Source organism: Plutella xylostella, chromosome 6 (assembly GCF_932276165.1).
Source record: "Plutella xylostella chromosome 6, ilPluXylo3.1, whole genome shotgun sequence".
Taxonomy (NCBI): Eukaryota; Metazoa; Arthropoda; class Insecta; order Lepidoptera; family Plutellidae; genus Plutella; species Plutella xylostella.
The window spans coordinates 4757505-4777883 of NC_063986.1; the positions used below are offsets into that span (position 1 = coordinate 4757505).

At 38.4% G+C, this 20379-nt stretch overlaps 1 protein-coding gene across 1 annotated transcript in view; it reads left to right on the forward strand.

The window, feature by feature from the left end:
* The window catches only part of LOC105382070 (C3 and PZP-like alpha-2-macroglobulin domain-containing protein 8), a 191438-nt gene that overhangs the window by 112756 nt on the left and 58303 nt on the right, over window positions 1-20379 (forward strand). Inside the window, exons 4-7 of the mRNA XM_048621700.1 lie at window positions 872-1057; window positions 6008-6133; window positions 10083-10306; window positions 12707-12862. Coding sequence (XP_048477657.1) covers window positions 872-1057; window positions 6008-6133; window positions 10083-10306; window positions 12707-12862 — 692 coding nt within the window. The remainder of the gene's footprint in view (window positions 1-871; window positions 1058-6007; window positions 6134-10082; window positions 10307-12706; window positions 12863-20379) is intronic.

Below are 20379 nucleotides of genomic sequence, written 5' to 3' on the forward strand. Positions count from 1 at the left end.
CGCAAACGAATCCATTCGTAGTTTCCTAACGCCTATACATTGTCAATTACGCACGTAACACCCCCCTAATACCATCAACACGATTCTGAAAAATATGACATAATAACTTACCTCCAATTCCACCTACAGTCCTACATTCGAGTGGTATCGAACATTTGGCAGAACCCGACATCTTTCCTCACTTGGAGGTGCTCCAAAGGCTTTTATTGTCGAAATCGAAGACTCTTGTAGCCTTATTGAGGTTTAAACGGAACTGCCCCGATTGGAAATTGTGTCGTTCGTAACGGGAGAGCTCGTTTCGCCGTGCAGTTAAAGTTAACCCACTTTTAGCACTAACTGTTACATTTTGTGCAGCAGAAATGTTCACTTTGTTAGTCTGCTTCTTACTACTTTGAATTGGAAAGAAATAACGATCTCAGTTGAACTTGCTACTTGGATTCGTAGTGCTGTTCCGATTTTAGGAGGGCGAGTTTCTTTTTTGTGTAGCTATATTAATGCACTAGGTTTTTGTATCTTATAATGTAGAGACTAATGCCTACTTATATTATGATAGGGCGCTAATCTCAAACTAATGGCGGGTTTTTTGATCCGTAGTTAACTCAATCATTGGTCAAAATCGGAACCATTTGTTAAAAACCCACATAATTTATATGCAGCTGTCATGTCTTAACTTGACCAATAGTAAAGTTAAATATGGATCAAAAAACTGGCTCTAAAGGAACAAGACTTATTTATATTAGATAGGTATGTTATAGATAGATTTTTCAAGTTTTTGTATTCGATGTGAATGTTCATTTCAGTGTCAATAAATGTTATTAAATCCTTTTTTCTTTTTCCATCTTTCATAATCTAACCCTCAACTCTCTTCCAGACTACGGCATCATCCCTCTCAAGATCCCCCCCTCCCCGGCCTCACACTGCACCCTGCACACCACGGTGGGGTGCGCCGCTGACGCCGAGTGCGCCGCGCGCAGCCACAGCGTCATCCGCCTGCTCGGGCCCGTGCGCGACGTGGTGCTGCGCCCGGCGAGGCGCCACTACCGACCGGGGGAGACTAGTGAGTATAGCAGTCTTTTGTTTTTTGAAGAAAAATTGTGTCTATAATGTCCTATGTTCGACCGGGGGAGACTAGTGAGTATACGATAGTCTTTTGTTTTTGGGTTGTGTGCAATTGTTATGAATACAGATTTTCTTTCTATCTGTATTGCAATGGAAGTGTCTATAGTGTATGTGGCATAAGAGTGACCAGAATGGCTAGCACGAGGGGCAAGACGCACATGACAAGCCGTGACAAAATTGTTGTATCTCGCTCAATCAAATTGCGCGGTTACGAGTCCAATGGAGAACTTTTGTCACGTCTTGTAGTTTGCGTTTGGAGCTCCAACTATGGTATAATCCCGCTGAAGATCCCCCCCTCCCCGGCCTCACACTGCACCCTGCACACCACGGTGGGGTGCGCCGCTGACGCCGAGTGCGCCGCGCGCAGCCACAGCGTCATCCGCCTGCTCGGGCCCGTGCGCGACGTGGTGCTGCGCCCGGCGAGGCGCCACTACCGACCGGGGGAGACTAGTGAGTATTCGGCAGTCTTTTGTTTTTTGTTTCTGTTTGGGAATTCGTGTAGTGGTAGTAGCGTGGATAGATAATGAAGAAGAATTGTGTCTAGAATGTCCGATATTCAGCTGTGCAATTTCCGAACCACTACCGACAAGGAGAGACTAGTGAGTATTCGTCTTTTGTTTTTTTGGTATGTACAAATGGCTTTGGTTTTCTTTATTTTTTATGGTAAATGCCTATAGTATGTATATCCGGCATGAGCATGAACAGAAGGGCTTGCACGGGGCGCGCGCACGTCAAGACGTGACAAAGGTTTTGTATCGTGCTCACTCACATCCCGTGCAAATTGCTTTGGTTTTCTTTATTTTTGTGTGGGAAGTGCCTATAGTATGTGTATTGGGCATGAGCGTGAACAGAAGACGTGACAAAGGTTTTGTATCGCGCTCACTCACATCGCGCGGTTACGAGAGCGAACGCAACGAAGCACTTTTATCACGTCTTGTCGTTTGCTTTTGGAGCCCCGACTACGGCATCATCGCTCTCAAGATCCCCCCCTCCCCGGCCTCACACTGCACCCTGCACACCACGGTGGGGTGCGCCGCTGACGCCGAGTGCGCCGCGCGCAGCCACAGCATCATCCGCCTGCTCGGGCCCGTGCGCGACGTGGTGCTGCGCCCGGCGAGGCGCCACTACCGACCGGGGGAGACTAGTGAGTCTGATAGTCTTTTGTTACTAGACTAGTGAGTTTGATATTCTTTTGTTTTTTGGGTTGTTATGCAATTGTTTTGAATGAAGGTTTTCTTTCTATCTGTATCGCAATGGAAGTGTCTATAGTGTATCTGGCATAAGCGTGAACAGAAAAGCTAGCACGAGGGGTAAGATGCACATGTCATGACGTAACAAAGGTTTTGTATCGCGCTAACTCACATCGCGCGGTTAGGAGAACGAGCGCAACGGATAACTTTTGTCGCGTCTGGAGCCCCATTATAGGACTACAGCATCATCCCCCCCTCCCCGGCCTCACACTGCACCCTGCACACCACGGTGGGGTGCGCCGCTGACGCCGAGTGCGCCGCGCGCAGCCACAGCGTCATCCGCCTGCTCGGGCCCGTGCGCGACGTGCTGCTGCGCCCGGCGAGGCGCCACTACCGACCGGGGGAGACTAGTGAGTGTTTGATAGGCTTTTTTTTATTTTTCTGTTTGGGAATTCGTGTAGCTGATAGTAGCGTGGCAGATATGAAGAAAAATTGTGTCTACGATGTCCGATGTTCGGCTGTGCAATTTCAAAACCACTACCGACCGAGACCGAGAGACTGGTGAGCATTCGGTTGTCTTTTGTTTTTTTAGTGTGTGCTAATTGCTCTGGTTTTCATTATATCTGTATCGGAAGTACCTATAGCGCATAAGCGTAAACGAAAGAAGAGCTAGCACGGGGCGCAAGTCGCGCATTTAAATCCGTGACAAAAGTTTTGTATCGCGCAGCTACGATAACAAGCGCGTCGGAGAAATTTTGTCGCGTCTTGTCGTTCGCGTCTGGAGCCTCGTGCTAAGACTACAGCATCATCCCCCCCTCCCCGGCCTCACACTGCACCCTGCACACCACGGTGGGGTGCGCCGCTGACGCCGAGTGCGCCGCGCGCAGCCACAGCGTCATCCGCCTGCTCGGGCCCGTGCGCGACGTGGTGCTGCGCCCGGCGAGGCGCCACTACCGACCGGGGGAGACTAGTGAGTGTTTGATAGTCTTTTGTTTTTTTGGTGTGTGCAAATTGCTCTGGTTTTCTTTATTTTTGTATGGGAATTGCCTATAGTATGTATATCCGGCATGAGGGTAAACAGAAGGGCTCGCATAGGGCGCAAGACGCGTACGTCAGAATGTGACAAAGGTTTTGTATCGCGTTCATTCATATCGCGCGTTCACGAAAGCAAACGCGACGGAGCACTTTTGTCTAGTCTTGTCGTTGAGCGCCTGGAGCTTCGTGCTAGGACTACAGAATCATGCCCCCCTCCCGGCCTCACACTGCACCCTGCACCCTGCACACCGCGGTGGGGTGCGCCGCTGACGCCGAGTGCGCCGCGCGCAGCCACAGCGTCATCCGCCTGCTCGGGCCCGTGCGCGACGTGGTGCTGCGCCCGGCGAGGCGCCACTACCGACCGGGGGAGACTAGTGAGTGTTTGATAGGCTTTTGTTTTTTTTGGTGTGTGGAAATTATTGTTGTGGATAAAGGTCCCGTACAAAAATAAAGATACCTTCTTAGGGTCTCAGCGCATATAAGCGTTACGTGACCCTAAGAGGTTATCTTTATTTTTCAGCATCGCAGTCATACGAAGCCATGGGTTGATATGTACTAACTCTGCTCCTGCTGGGTGAATGGTATAATACCTTTCAATACACATTAACTAAGTAATTATACCTAGCATCTATTCGTTTAAGTTTAAGTAAATTACTAAGACCCTATTCAATAGAGTCTATTGTTTAATAGATTCCTAAGAGAGAGTAAACATAATATAACAAGAAGTGCGAACTACCTGCCTTGGTCAAATAATTGTTCGTTTACATTTGACAAACTCGTACATAGGACCCAAGCAAACACAATTGTTTACGGAGCCATTGGCTCGGAACTAATTGAGCATTGAAGATAAAACTGTCTATTTAAGTTAGACAATGCCTATTATGTATTGTACTGCATTGCGTATCTCAGATTAAATATACATCATAATGATTGTAGTACACAGCCCATAAAAATGATGATGCTAATGTTTGATAGATTAGGTGGGTTAGTGAAAGACTACGAGCTGATGATAATTCGGTATGATAATGAATCATTGGTTCTTAATTTTAGATAAATAAAGCGCTGATATTGTAAACGACTAATTGCTATTCAAAATAGAGACTTTGTAGTATAATTAATATGTACGAGTACTATGTTTATGTCTTACACTAAGCAGACCGTTGTGGAAGTTGTAAGACCACAACTTGCTATATTGTTTAAGTTTCAGCGAACTGCTTCACTATGTTATTAATAACACAACTAAGCTATTTTCAATAACATTTGCTGTGCAAACTGTGCCTACACAATGTTATTACATGTATTGTATTCCGGTAATTAAATAAAATCAGCTAAGATTATATCCAACATAAATAATGAAGGCATAGATCAAATAAAATAATTAAGTATGTATAAATATATACAATATACATAGGTATTCTAGAACAATTAGTATCACCGTATACATAGTTTAAAAGAGGTAGAAAGAGAGAACTAAGTCACATCCGTTATTTTAATAATGATTAAGTACTATAAAACCTGTCTAACAGTATAAACTAGGCAGTAAGCGCATATTTGTAGCTTCTATTCTGTTTTAATGCCTTCGTCGTCATTAACTTTTGTTCACGTTAATGCCGTTTTATGCTCTTACTTTATGTCTGAAACATTAAAACTTGGCTAAATGTTTATGATAACGCCTCAGAAATTAACTGTAGAATACATTATTTTCATCTCCAATACTGTGCGCAGCCTTTGTGATACTTTAGTGATAATACTTCGGATAGTAACTAACTTGAACTTGAAGCGTCCGTAGTCGAGCGGGCTTCAGTGATCGTAACTGATCACTGAGGTTAAGCAACAACTGGCACGGTCAGCGATTGGATGGGTGACCGATTTCAAGTGGTTCTTTTCCGGACGCTTCCGTGCTTCGGACGGCACGTTAAGCCGTGGGTCCCGGTTGCTGCTTCGGCAGCAGTCGTTAAGCCTAGTCAGAGGCCTTCGGGCGGCTTGAAAACATCTGACAGTCGGGTTGCCCACTTACCCGACAACTTGCATTGTACTCATTCAAAAACGGCGATACGGCTCGCGACCTATCACGTGAGTACAATGTACAGCGAAAAGCGGGTGACTCGCTTGCGAGTCACCTCTGACTACCCCTTCGGGGATTACAGTCGTGAGCATATGTATGTAGTACCTAACTGTGGTTTTATTATTACTGGCGTAGGTATTATTACTGAGAAGCAGCTTATATTAATATCGGGAATATTTCATAATGCAAAAAGCAGTAGGTAAATGTAATGCTGCTTGCACATTGCAAAAAGGGGAAAAATCTTGGAGCAACTTCAATATCGTTTATTTTTCTATCTCAATAGATTTAATATAATCTATCAAAAAAATCTTTTAAAAATAAACAACAATATTTCTATACTGTTGTATGTATGTATAAAATTAATATGTCTATTAATTAGTATAACAATAACAAACAACTATTCTTAAATTTATTAATAACAAATAACAGACGACGCGTCGTAGCAATGACTACGGCGTAGCGGTGTAGCAGTTCAAAGTATTTTTTAATACGCCGTAAATAATCATTACCAAAACTTAACCACCACTTAACTTAGTCCACCTAAACAATCCCAACCCGTTGTAGCCCCTCAGTTCTCAATACTTCCTCCTCCTTACAGTAACCTTCTGGATCCTGGCCCTGGACCACGACCTGCGGCTGGTGCGGGGCGAGCTGGCCTACATCGCGCTCAGCGACCCGGCTGGGACCAAGGTGGCGGTGTGGGAGCAACTGTCTATGGATGAAGGTATGTTGTGTGTAGTGCCTACATATCAGAAGATACTAGATATAAGTGAACCAGTTGCCACTACACGCGTTTGTTATCGACGTCAATTAACTTGGTTAACACGCGTACCATTAAACAAAGCGCCGTATTTATGGCAAATCGCGATATAGTGTATTTTATCTACGTCGATAACAAACCCGTGTAGCGGCAGCTCTAGGGTAGATTACGGAAAGTTTGGTTTTGCACCTATTTCTTACTGTGGTAGCTATAGTTATGTTTATTTTAAAAGGTATACTGAAAATAATAACTAAGCTAACACTAAGCGATGTTTAGTCATTTATAGTGAGATAATTCAAATTTATTTAAAATGCAGACTAAGAAAGTAACTTTGATAGAATTTGAGAGCATTTTCATGTATCTTATATATAATGTGAACCCGCGTCAAAGTATGATGGATATCCGTTTCAATTTACTTTACTAGGCGATGACTCCAGACTTGTATAAGCTCTAGATATAATGCAGCATGTATGATAATTATTATTATGATCTTATTAACTATGATAAAGAATATTATGCTGGATGAGGCCATTTGAGAACAGAGTGTTGTGGTGCTCCTTGGGGAAAGCCTATATGTCCATTATGTGCATGAAAGTGTTCAAATATGTCCAGCAGATGTACTACGAATTGATAATGATGATTTTATTTTCATAAAACGTAGATTATGGCGATAGGGAAGTTGCTGGGAAACTATAGAACTAACGAATAAGTTAACTTCGTTTGGTAGATATCAACTTGAATTTAAAAATTTCTTATTCAGTATTTCAGCACACAAAAAAATTTCATTTTCATTTAAAAAAACTAAAATGTCACCCTGAAAAAGCTCCACCAGTTTTAACTTAGATTTAAAATGTGAGCACCACAACTTAACTTAAGTTTTAATTAACGGCAAACTAGAGCCTCGCTTCAATCATCTTTGATTACGCTTTGAAGGTAATATTACAAATTACTTGGAAAAGCATGTTTAGTTTAAGTTAAGCAAAGAGAACAAAATAATTGATGAAAGAACCCCATAAAGGTTTTCATTTGTTGCCAGTTTGTAGAACTTACTTTACAGTAGATAACGGATGTTCGTTTCTTCAATTTTGAAATACTCAACTTTTATCATAATAATAATAAAACTTAGTAAGTAGTAGAAATAAACTTTTCTGAGAATAGCTAGATTTATTTGCAATAATACTAACACTGAACACATCATTACTGACATTACATCTCGAGATAATAATATATGTATCTAAAAATATAATTCTGTAAAAGTATCGCTCAATCCAGTCCAATACTAACGTTATATCACTGACATTCTCTTGCCAAAACATATTTATCCCAATAAATACCCAGAAAGCTCTCCCGTACACCGTATCCTACCAATCCTACCACCTTTAGCCAACATTAGGTAGAAGAAATATTTTATTACATTACCGTGTCAGACCCGATTCACTTTGACGGGTAATAATACCGAACGCACGTCGATAACCCGCCGGCAATTTATCAAATCCACGCACGGGGCGGTTTAACTGTAACATGGAAATTCTTTTAAGGCGAAAGGATCAAAGTTAGCTTTGCCGACATGCATCCCGCTAGGTACCCGCGCCTGGGGGGTTACTCTATACTGAGGAGAAACCAACGAAGGGGAGGTGTCGTGCAATCAGCACGTTTAATACAACGAGATAGAGCTTAGACTTAGAGCTTAGAGTCCTGACTCCTGAGAGACTAAACGGTGATACATGTTAGGTATAAATAACTTATTTTTGCCCCGTCAAGTTTGGTTACAGTAATAGACTTAGTATATACTACGCTAGTATATACTAACCCCCTTATTCATAGAAAAGTTACAATACGTTTTAACTAATAAACTGTTTTGTCCCTCTCTGTCAAAGAACAAACTGTTCTTTGTTGGAGAGGGACAAAACAGTTTATTAGTTAATAAAACGTTTTGTAACTTATCTATGAATAAGGGGGTAAGTCTATGGTTACGGCCAATGGTGGTAATGATTATAGTTAAAGTTAATTATTATTCCAAGTGGACAAACTGGACTAGGTATAGCAACAAAGTATTCGTTTATTTAATTATTTATCAAGTACAATTTACAGCAAAGGTAAATATAAAAACACTGAAAGTATATAGTTGAATGCCAACTACATTTATTTATCAACGAAATATTATAATAAGGTATCCTGTAACAGTAACTAAACGTTATCAAAATACGTATAATCCAGCTAGCCGATCGTATACTACAAAATGTAGTGACATTTATCTACGTCGATAACGGACCCGTGCTACAGGGACCTAAAATCCAAATCCAAATTCCGAATTAATCCGCCAATAGCCAACCCGGCTAATTATTATTGATGTTGAAACTTTGATGAAATCTCCACAACATGATCGTATTGAAACTAATTCCAGCTGACGACACGCGACATCCCGCAACCCAGGTGCTTGATAACTTTTGTAACTTGTCGCATATTAGTTGGGCCAAATTGTCGTCCATATGTGGAAGTTCTGGGGGGTCTCTCTATAAGACGAAAAACCAAGTTTCGGAGGGCTGCTGCGCAAGCCACGACTCTATCTCGTTGTATTAAACATGCCGATTGCACGACAGCTCTCGTTAGTTCGTTTTTCGTCAGTATAGAGTGACCCTCCTGGTATAAATTATGTTTCTGGACGTGCCCTGTCATGTGACAACTGAGAACGGTCTGCGTCCGTCGGTTTGATTAATTACGTCGCAGAAAGTCACATGTCATAACATGCCGCATAAAGACTCCCATCACTATTATGTTTTCGTCGCGGGCCGCCGTTTTTGGGCGTTTTTCAGGGACTTTGTTATTGTTATTGTATCATATTGGTAGGCAGAAATTGTGTGTTAAATATGTAATAATTTGGTTTATGTTCAAATAAAATAGATGTACCTACCATCATCATAATAAGTAGGTACTGGTTATTACAATAATATGAATTTTATTAAGGCTAGATGATATTAAACTTTCTAATTTAGGGAATTTTTTAATCATAATGTAATAATAAATAAAAAATAAGTAATAATAATAAAAATAATATGTTGGGTATAAACTTCAAGTGTAGCACGATTAAGGGCGGATTCGGCCAACGTCGAGTAAATTTTACTCTCGAGTAAAGTACCAGTTACTCGCGAGTAAGCAGGATTTTGCATTCTACCAAACCTGAAACCAAGATAACTAGCTTATCCCAAGAATAAAATGTTATACCGCCAAAATTGACCGTGTAACGAGCTTATCCGAGAGTAATTTTGTAATGGCGGCAGCACATCAGCTGATTAGAAAACCGTCATAATGACATATAAACACATCTGTCAAAACATAAACAAAAGTACGTTAAAAGGCAAAGTCTCAGAATAACAACAGCGAATAAAATATTAAAACATAAAAAATTTCATACTTTTATAATCCATTCAAAATAAGTTGGCATGTCATTTCTATTGCATGCTTTGAAACGCAGCTATTTTTATTTTAGTTGCATTACAGTTTCGTTCCTCGTTCATTCAATTTAATCATGGTATAACTTGGTAGAATGCAAATGTACTTATCCTAGATATTTACTCGCGTATAATTTTAATTCCGGTATAGTTACTCGTGTAACGTGATGTTTGGACGAATCCACCCTAAACCAGATTTAAGTAGGGCCCGAAAGTATTTTTCTGTGAAAATTACACAAACGTGCACAAAATATATTAGTGTTACTTTCTGTATAGAATGTATAAATATTGTTTATCTACTTATAGTTAGTATAAAATTACACTAAAAGCTATTTTAGCAAAGTCATCTCTCGTTGTCGGTCCAGCATTCTAAATATCTCCACTCGCGACCTTACTATTTATCTCCTTGTGCGTATATTGTGTTCTGTGCTATTTGTCCTCACTAACCCATCTTAACCCCTCAGGTGTGCGAAAGCTCAGCACCACCCTAGCCCCGGGCGCGCGCGCAGGCACCTGGCGCGTTCAAGCCCGCTGCGGCGGCAGCACCAGCACCGTGGACCTGGCGGTGGACGCGGGCTCCGGAGGCGCCGCCCCCGCCGCGCCGGCTGCTGAACAACACTACGTGGAGCTGAGGTTCGCGGACAGCATGCGGAGACGGTACAAGCCGGGGCTGCCGTTTGTTGGACGGGTGAGTGGAGGGATTTTTTTAATCGACTTTGAAAAAAGAAGGAGGTTCTCAATTCGTCTGTACATTTGTGTACCGATATTTTCACCGGATATGGAGCGATTTTGATATTTTTTTCGTGTATTTTGGAATTGGTTAGGTACCTAAGTTGTTTTTAAATTTATTCGTTTCGTTACTAACATAAATACCTACATACTTACACAGTCATCTATAAATAAATATTGTTAGCGTGTATCCACATGATCCTAATGAAAGACTTGATAAGTATGTATGATATGAAGCCTAAATATGACACTAATTAAATTTTCTAAAATTTACTCCAAATTTGGTCTTTACATGTAAGAGTTTATTCTTTGGTTCTTTTTAAAATGCTAATAAAAAGGTAAATTAATAAATGAAAGCTACAAAGAAAGCAACAACCGTCTTTACAAATTACCATCGTAGCCTGCGTATTGTGTGGCAAAAAAATTAATCAAAATTTTAATATTGAAAACACTCGAGACGGCGACAGACGGGGGCGCCCCTTCATTTAAATTTTAAATGTATTTTTCTATGCTGAATCTTTTGTTGACAATAAAACCAAAACTGTTAATAAATGCGGGGATTATTTCTAACGAATAACATTAAACTCTTTGGCATCATTTCTTTTTTTATGAAAGGCAAGAATAAAAGCTCACTTCCTGTAAAGGCAAAATACCAAAGTAGAATAAAATAAATTTTATCGCCGCCGATCATCTCAAACGATTCTCAACGACTATCGAACTTTTTTTTTTACCTGGAAAAAATCTCTTCGAAGAACTGCGAGTCAACGAGTTAAAAAACTTGCATTTCCAATGAAAGCACTCAAGTGGAAAACTTATTTTTGCATACTGACAAAGCTCTTTTATACTCTACAATTGAATATATGTATATAAATGTGCCAAGTTTTCGCGTCAATGTTACACTAATACTAAAGCTGTACTAGTTTTATCTACAATACATCCACATCAATAAAATATCCAATGTATTAGATCAGGGTAGATAATTATAGTTACAATTTTTTTTTAAAGTCCTATAAAACGTTATAAGACAAAACAACATCGTAAAATCCAAGTTTTCAATCGGATTTCCTCTACTTTTATGTCAAAACTCCGATCCGAAAGTACCAGGAAGCCAGAAAGGGGGAGTAAGTGAACAAATGACGTCTCGTTAGTTGTCGCCTCTCTGTAAGTTTTTGAGGGCGCCTCTTTATCCACGTAGGACAATAGGGGCACGGAATTCGGCCAAGATTGTTGTGATGAAATAAACGTCAAGGGAAAAGTTGGGTGACAAAAATAGACGAGTGCGACACAATTTGTGAAGGGTGGACTACTTTGTTATGCACCTACGACTTAAATGCAGAAGTGAATCCTAACTAATATTATAAATGCGAAAGTAACTGTATCTGTCTGTCTGTCTGTCTGTCTGTCTGTTACTCTTTCACGCCAAAACTACTGAACGGATTTGAATGAAATTTGGTACACATACGGTCTAGACCCTGGGAAAGAACATAGGCTACTTTTTATCCCGGAATTCCCACGGGAAAACTTTTTAAGGCAAAGCGAAGCGCGCGGGAACAGCTAGTTATGAAATAATTGTACAAAATTAGTGTTTTTATTTACTTCTGATTAATTTGATAATCGTCATCAATTCTTAAATGTAAATATAGGGTAAATTTACAAAAATACTTTTGTGGTGAATAAAAATAAGGACATTCACCATAGTATTATTTATCTCATTGCAGCCGTAACTACCAGGTATATAGTTACCTAACTCTTAAAATGTTCGATTCAAAAAGGATTCGTATTACGCGGACTAAAATAAATGCAGTAAACAATTTTGTTTTTAATAAAATCATGGCGCCCATATACAGGTTCTAAAGACCGGCTTTTACGAGTATCGTTTAAGTTAAGTGCACTTAAATTAAAATGTCAGGCCTCACGTAGAATTCCGTTTAATTTCTCACAAGAACATTTAATTTGTATTCACTTGGTGTATTCCACATTATTCTTTCGGCTCTTCTTGGCAAAGAAACTGTGAAATAAATTGTGGGGCATGTCTAACGAAGGGGATTTTGTAGCCCGATTTTATTTTTGGATGCACACAGCACACAGGGCCTTGAGTGTTTGTAGAGTGTTCGTGGAACTAGGAAATGCCCGTCTATAAAAGTTTTGCCCTTAATAATAATATACCTACCAAATATGCTTAACTTACGACCATCATGTGTGGTATACGGTATACTGACGTAAATTAACCGATTAAACATAGTTAAAAAGAAGGCGATGATTTTTGGTACAGCCCTAAGAAATCACAAAATAGTTTTGGCAACCCTATCCCCAGTCATGGACCAAACTGAATCACTACATCTATCTCTTTCTCTCGCAGGTGGAAGCTATGAGTACAGAGAAGAAGGTTCGAGTACGAGTCAAACTGTACGACGATAAGACCGATATCTACAGTCAGGACATCGACATGTCTACTGGAGAAGGAGGCTTCGTGGTTCCAACTGTCATGGCCGACGCACCCTATGTCAACTTACAGGTAAGGGCATAATGTCAAAATGAACTCTAAAACATACAGAAATGTCCTCCTGGATGAATACTGTACCATGCAATGGCAGCCAATGTGGGAAGCCACTTTGAAGGGCTGAACTACTAATTTTGTCTGTTATTAAAATAAACATAGCACACAAACGTTCACAGCAACCTTCATCCATCCCCTATTTTGCTTTAAGGGGTGATACGTTACGAAAATCTCCCCATGTCCCCTCATACATTTCATTATATCCAAATGGATATCCTTCGATAATGGCATAATCTCGTTCTTCAAAGTTCCACCCTCACCTGTCATTACAATATCCCAAAGCACTTATAAACAAACGTACAACTCTTTAATCTTTTGTGAAGCGGCGGGCCCCATTGTTAGGGTTCGTTTGGGCCCTTAATCAAGCCATTTGTATTCAGTTTCGGCTGAGTAGTTGCTAGGGACTTGCCGGGTTCTATTTCCTGTTCAGTTTTCGGCCTAGTAACATCGTTTTGCTGTCATAAGTATTTTACATCTCTTTTTCACAATGTTTACAGTCATCTTTCGATGTATTATGCATGATAAATACCCATAGTCAGCTTTTGACCTGTATTTCTCTGGTTGGTGACTTACAAATAAATACAAATAATAATATCCTATAAGAGTCGTGGTGGCGTGGCGTAACGGATAACGTTTTAACTCTCTTTCGTGAGGCCCTGGTTTCGAATCCTACTATGTACCAATTATTTCTTTACCAGTGAGCATAAATTATACAGGGTGTTGCAAAATTGGTATACTAAGCCGAAACCTACATGTGCAGCATGTTATATCTAAGCCCGAAACTGAAATCAGATTTTTTTTTTCCAAAGTAAAAGTCACGTGACCAACAAAGTTTCTATGGAAAATGATTTTTTTTTCCATAGTAAAAGTCACGTGACCAACAAAGTTTCTATGGAAAATGAAATTTTTTTTTCGCGAATTTTCAAATTCTGATTTCAGTTTCGGGCTTAGATATAACATGCTGCACATGTAGGTTTCGGCTTAGAATACCTTTTTTACAACACTCTGTATATACTACAAATAATATCCGGTTTTAAACAAAAAATAACGACATAAGCATATTATAATAATTATCATTCAATGTTGGAAAGCGCCTTTCTCGTCAGATTACGTCAGAGAACTCGTGTTAAACGCGTGTTTAGCCGAAAACTATCCACATTTGTAACACTAAAATGGTGCAGTATCCTAGTTCAGCCGTTTACTAAGGCCCAATTAATGATACGATTAAACTAAATTAGGTTTGAAGCGTGGCGCTAGTGTCGCCCATTCGAGCGCTCGGCAGCCATCTATCTATAGCCTCTGCACTAGACGAGGATTGCCACTGATTCTGTCAATTATTTGTGCCGGGATGAACAAATTAACTTAGCTACGCTTCAGTGGGCTTGTGTTTGATTATAGATCTCCACTATGACTGATAAATTAATGCAGAAATTCTTGGAATACAGATTGTTTCGTCGTAGCTAATAGACGGATTATGTTTTACTTTGGTTAGGATGAAGATAAATGTGTTTTCAGGTACCTATATTTAAACTTGTTTTGACATTATTCTCCCATTGGGTCAGTGAGCCAAATGAAATCACTCACAACTTTTTTTCAACAACTTTGGAAAAATCTTTTTACTTTAGATTAAAGAATCTTAAAAAACTATGTTTTATGAATTGTATGTTTACATATAAGTATAAAGTAGGTATGTAGGTACGGTGGCCTGCGCTTAAAAGTATACAGGCGGAGTTTTTAAAATATCGATCCCTGATGATGAAGGGACCAGTTACATCTGTTATAAATCCGGGGACGTGTTGTGTGTGATGTGTGTAGCAGTGGTGTTTATGTGGATGTGCTTGAGCAGCATGTGAGCTTGAGATCGCTATTTTAAAAACTCCGCCTGTATACTTTTAGGCGCAGCAGGCCACCGTTCCTATAAAGATCCCCAATGTAATAAATCTTACAGGCAAGCGAAAAAAAATCTATGTTAAGAAATATTTTAATAGCTAATAATAAAGGACTTTTTTGTCGATATGAAAAACGAACGAATGAAAGGAAGAGATAAAAGGAAATGATCGAAGTTTCAGGAAGTTACTGAAGTGTCGTCACAAAATTAGATTGATTTCTTAGTCAACGAATATCCATGAGGGCCATTCTACCTACATCATTCTGCCTCATTCTACTATAGAAAAATTAAAAAACCGACTTCAAAAAACCACTAAAATGTAAGAAATAATTTAAGGTTTACACAAATTCTACTCGTATGTGACAGTACAAATATACCTAAGCAGGAACTGTTCTCTTTTGATGTTGGTGCGGTGACAAAGTAATCTGAAGAAATATGGCACCAACTTCAAAAAAGAACAGTTCCTGCTTAGGTATATTTGTACTGTCACATACGAGTAGAATTTGTGTAAACCTTAAATTATTTCTTACATTTTAGTGGTTTTTTGAAGTCGGTTTTTTAATTTTTTTAATTATTATTTTATTTTATAGTTTTTAGTTTATTTGCAATATTTTTCAATCAAAAGTAAGGTGCAAATGATACCAAAAAGTCCTACTAATTAATTCGAATCATTCAAGCCTAAACACGAAGTAGTTGCTATATACCGTTGAGGAGTTCCCCTGACTGCCTTCCGTTTCCATCATCAGATCAGCTCAAGGTCACCATCATATTTTTTTGTTATAAGAACTATATTTACATTCTTAATTTCATTAGAATCGGTTAATATGTGCCCAAAATGGAAATTCATACCCTGTTTTTACCCCTTTACCCATCCTTGGGGGTGAGATAAAATTCTGAAAAAAATGGGACCACCTGGGAGCTCAACCCAATACAACAAAAAAGAATTTTCAAAATCGGTCCATAAACGGCGGAGTAATCGGTGAACATACATAAAAAAAAATATATAAAAAAAAAAAGATCCCGACGAATTGAGAACCTCCTCCTTTTTTTGAAGTCGGTTAAAAATATACTTACATATTATTATTTTATATTTCTTACTATAATTTCCTTCTTGGAGCTCAAATTTTTTGTAACGATTAGATCATTATTGCATTGCACATAAAACAAATAATCAAATCGATTTACAGAATATATCTATCTGCCAAGTTCCTAGTACTTAGTATTAACAGTTAGGAACAAAGCGGCTGTGAAATACAGACGGACAAACAGATAGATAGGTATAGGTTCTACAGAGAGAGAGACAGACTACAGAACTTATACTTTAACTGTTGTTTTACGGAGTCAAAGTCAAATGTTTTTATTCATCGTATAAATATAAATCTCTGTTTCCCTCCATCCAAAGGTTGTCTGGCAGAGATCGCTTTTAGTGATAAGACCGCCTTTTGTACCCTAATTAAGTTACATTTTGTTAATTTTATTATTCTGTTTTGGTGTACAAATAAAGTGTATTCTATCTATCTATCTATCTATCTATGTATAAAATGTTGTGATGAACGTAAATTTTTACAAACTAATAATCCCACAAACGATGAAAAATATTATGTACAATCATGATAATTATTATATTATTTTTAAACATACATATCTGTGCGAGTGGCTCAGATAAAAGTAACTAGATATGAAACTTTAAATTAACTATACCATAAAAATTGGCCGCTTTCAGGCGGAAACTGGGAAATTCTAGAAAATAAAACGTTGGATATTATCCATAAAACTACAATAACCATGTTTTATTGCCGCTTGTATAAAAGTTTGTGCCCGTATACGTGAAGATACGACCAAGTCTTGCCAACTCCCGCAAAACAGGACGTCAAACATACAAGTTATGTGCCTCCGCGATACATGGTAATATCGGGAAATTTCCAACACAAGTGTCTATAAAACAATACCAATTCATAAATATTCTCATTTTTGTAGTTTCGGTTGCTTAGCACGATTAACAACGGAAATAAATTTAGGTACGTCTCGGCTACAGCCTACTGTAATATTTACGAACAAAATCTCAACATGACCAGCTTTTACTCGCTGTACCAACAAATATTATTTGCCCAAAGTATTTCCGTCCATTGTTAGAGTGGTTAGTACGAAGCTTGTCACGTACACAAGCACAATCCAAGAAACCGCACGCCACTAGGTGGCGCCACCAGCGAACGTGGGGGTTGGTAATTAATTTGTGCACGTAAAACTTGCTAAGTCAGCGTATAGTGACTGGGAACTGCCTTTGTGCTTGGCGACTAAACCACTAATCGACAACGGCTCTTTACTGCGATTATTGAATACATAAAATAAATGAATGAATAATGTTCTTATTAAAGTTTAGTCGCCAATAAGTTGTATGGATTATAATATTTTCATTCAGACGACTGCTGGTAAGAATAGAAAATATTATTCTTAAGTCTGCTAGAAACTAGAACTTTAAGTGCCAATTTCTCCATAGTGGGTTAGAGCATAACCAGGGATTATTGCTTGACATTTGACACATCTGTCAATAATTTTATATGGAGATGACGTATAATTGATCAATCTTTCCCAGGTTACGATTTAACCGACTATTGTGAAATTGGAGCTTATCCTGAGAATTATGTAAAGTCATATTTATCATGATTATTGGTAAAATAAATAATATAAGATAAAAAAGTAAATATCAGTCAGAGTTCTGCTATATAAGATTGATCACACAGGCAATAACGTTTTTGTTTTGATCAGATTTCCTAAAGGAACGTGGTTGATGGATAACTTGTCTGACTGTTTGGCTCAAAAGTTTTTATTATAGCCAACCTATTTTCTTTTACCGAATTTCTGTGATTTTTTTAAATTACGTTTGTGATTTGTTTTATGAATAATATTGATTTAAGGGATGTATTGGTTTTGAGTGGAAGGAATAAAAAATTATGTCTCGACACTACATCTTGTTCATATTATTTATCAAAGAATAATGTTTCTTTCATGTGGTATTAAAATGTATACTGATGTCTTATGTTTAATTTATTCAATAGCTGCAAAATACGTAAGTCTTAGAATGTGAGAAATAATAAAATAATTAAATTTCACCATAACGCGAAATCAAGTTTACTCCGGTTGTCGCGGTAACATAATTATGTTAGACGTGACTCGAGTGTGACATTAGAATTTAAATTTTATGGCTCACAACTTAAGTAAAGTTCTAGTTCAATTTGAAACAATGCTTCTGCGATGGAATAATTTACCCTTCTAGTCTAAATTATTTTAGCTCTGCCGCAATCATTTGAAAATTTACATGAGGTGACAAAAACATTTTAGAATAGGTCAATAAAATAATTATATAGAATAGATAGCACCAGGCACGGTGTATTAAGTAATACGGTTTTTATTATATGCTATTGAAAGACAAGCGATCCAATCTCGATGAAAATGTTCCAATATGGATCTTTTTCATTGCTCGCCCAGCAGTCCCTTTCGTGTATCAGCTGTAGGTTTGCATTTTAAGTTAAACCTAACTTAAGTTAAACTCGAAAACTTGCACCGCGGTCGTACTTTCGACGAAGGTCGGCAACACGAAGGATGTCGAAAGTTATTGAATTAGAGTGGTTCTAACACTTTTGCTGACGCAGCCGCCGCCGCCGCCGCCTCCGCCGCCAGTTCAGAGTAATCCCATTAATCTCAAATGGGGAAGGGGAAAGTTTTCCTAGTTTCAATCTCATAATTTTGGTTTAGTAACCAATGTAATTCATTTTTTTAATGACAATGAAAGTTGTACAAAGTGTTTTATTTTTGTTTATTTCATCAAAATCAATTCATCTTTAAAACTTATAAGCTGAACCGAACCAGCATTTCAATTAGCTCACGTTATTAAAATTTCAATCGCACGAAATTGATCATTTCAACAAAGCCCGTATCCCAAATTGCCGAACCATAGAGAGATGGAGGAGATAAAATGGAGATCCAATCACGGGTAGGAGATCTCAGCTGGCATTAATGATCTCTGGTGCGACCACACAGCCGAGTCCGAGCGACGAAATGAATTGATTTCCTACCAGTTACGAGCCAGGACTTCGGACGGGACATATGGGACTCCAGTTTTCCGAATAGAGAAGAAAATTTGGATGACAGTATTTTTCTCTTTCTGCTTGGTAATTATTTCAATCCCTGTACATAATTATAGGTACATACATATATATTTTTACCAATACTAGGTAAACACGGTGTGGTGTTTCAGAATACTATAAAAAGGTAGGATTTTAACTTAACTGTTGAATCGCCTTTTTCCTGAATAAATTCTAAATTTTCGAGCGGTCGATGAAATTTTAAAGGCGCTCTTACATGTAGCGAATAGTATGTGTCCATAAAAGAAAATGACTCATTCCATTCCAGCTTCGAGCTTCATTGGTTTCGTCTGGCCGTTGACGTGTCAGCTGAACTTTATTCAAGCTAACATGAAGCAACAACAAACAAAATATTCAATAGATTTTGAACAGATTAGAATAATATCTTTATAGCTCACCAAAACAACAAAACACACAAAAATACTCATATTTAATAGGAACAATGAACAATAGGCGGACTCATACACTTGATACTAAAATAACTTATTTAAGGTACCTAAGAAATAAATGATTAAAACTAAATTATTGACATGCATAATACTTATCATGTACTAATGTACTTTAAAAACAAACGCTGATTTAACCTTCACAATATTTGGCATTCAGTAGGATTTCGTCTTCTAACGGATTTTCGACATCTGTTTATCGGTACCCAATTATCAAGATAATCCTTCAAGCTCAAAGGGTAACCACAATTGGACGGCAGGGATAGAAAATGAATGGGTTTCTTAGTAGAGGTCTTGTAATGACAATTGGTTTAACTTGAAGAATGTTTTGTGAATTCTCAACCAATAATGAAATCGAGATGGATACTTATCAGAGCTATCAGAGTACTCTACTGTCATACAACACGCTGTATATGAGCCTAATCTATTATTCCCCATTTTTTCATGAATAAAAAGAACAACTCTCATAATAATATGCCAAAACTTCACTTGAAAAAAATATCTATAAAAACGTGCAACCTATGTTCAAAATATGGATACTTACAAATTATTTTAACACCTATATGTAGGTATTGCTCAAACTGCGTCCCGTGTGTCGTATTTGATCATTTAGTTCGATTTCCGAGGACTGCAGTTTCCTATTACAGGTGAAGCCACCTTGATCTTTTAGCTTTGCCTCTTGCCTCTTGTTTTACACATCACTGTACTTTAGTTTACAAAAGACGCAAAAAAGCTGTCACCAATAGACTAAAAGAGGTAGGTGTAGGTACTTATATTACATACTTTTATATACTTTTTTGAGACCGCTATCGTACCATAACCGCAAATTTGCCAGCTTTGCTATCAAAATTGTATAATACCTATCAACACCACGATTTATACCTATAAATTAGCTATTATTGAATATATTATGAAAGGAACGAGCGATGATCAGTCTTATCACCAGCAGGGTACAACCGTTTTTGTCCAGCCTCTTCCGCTTTTGTTCCCTCACAAAGA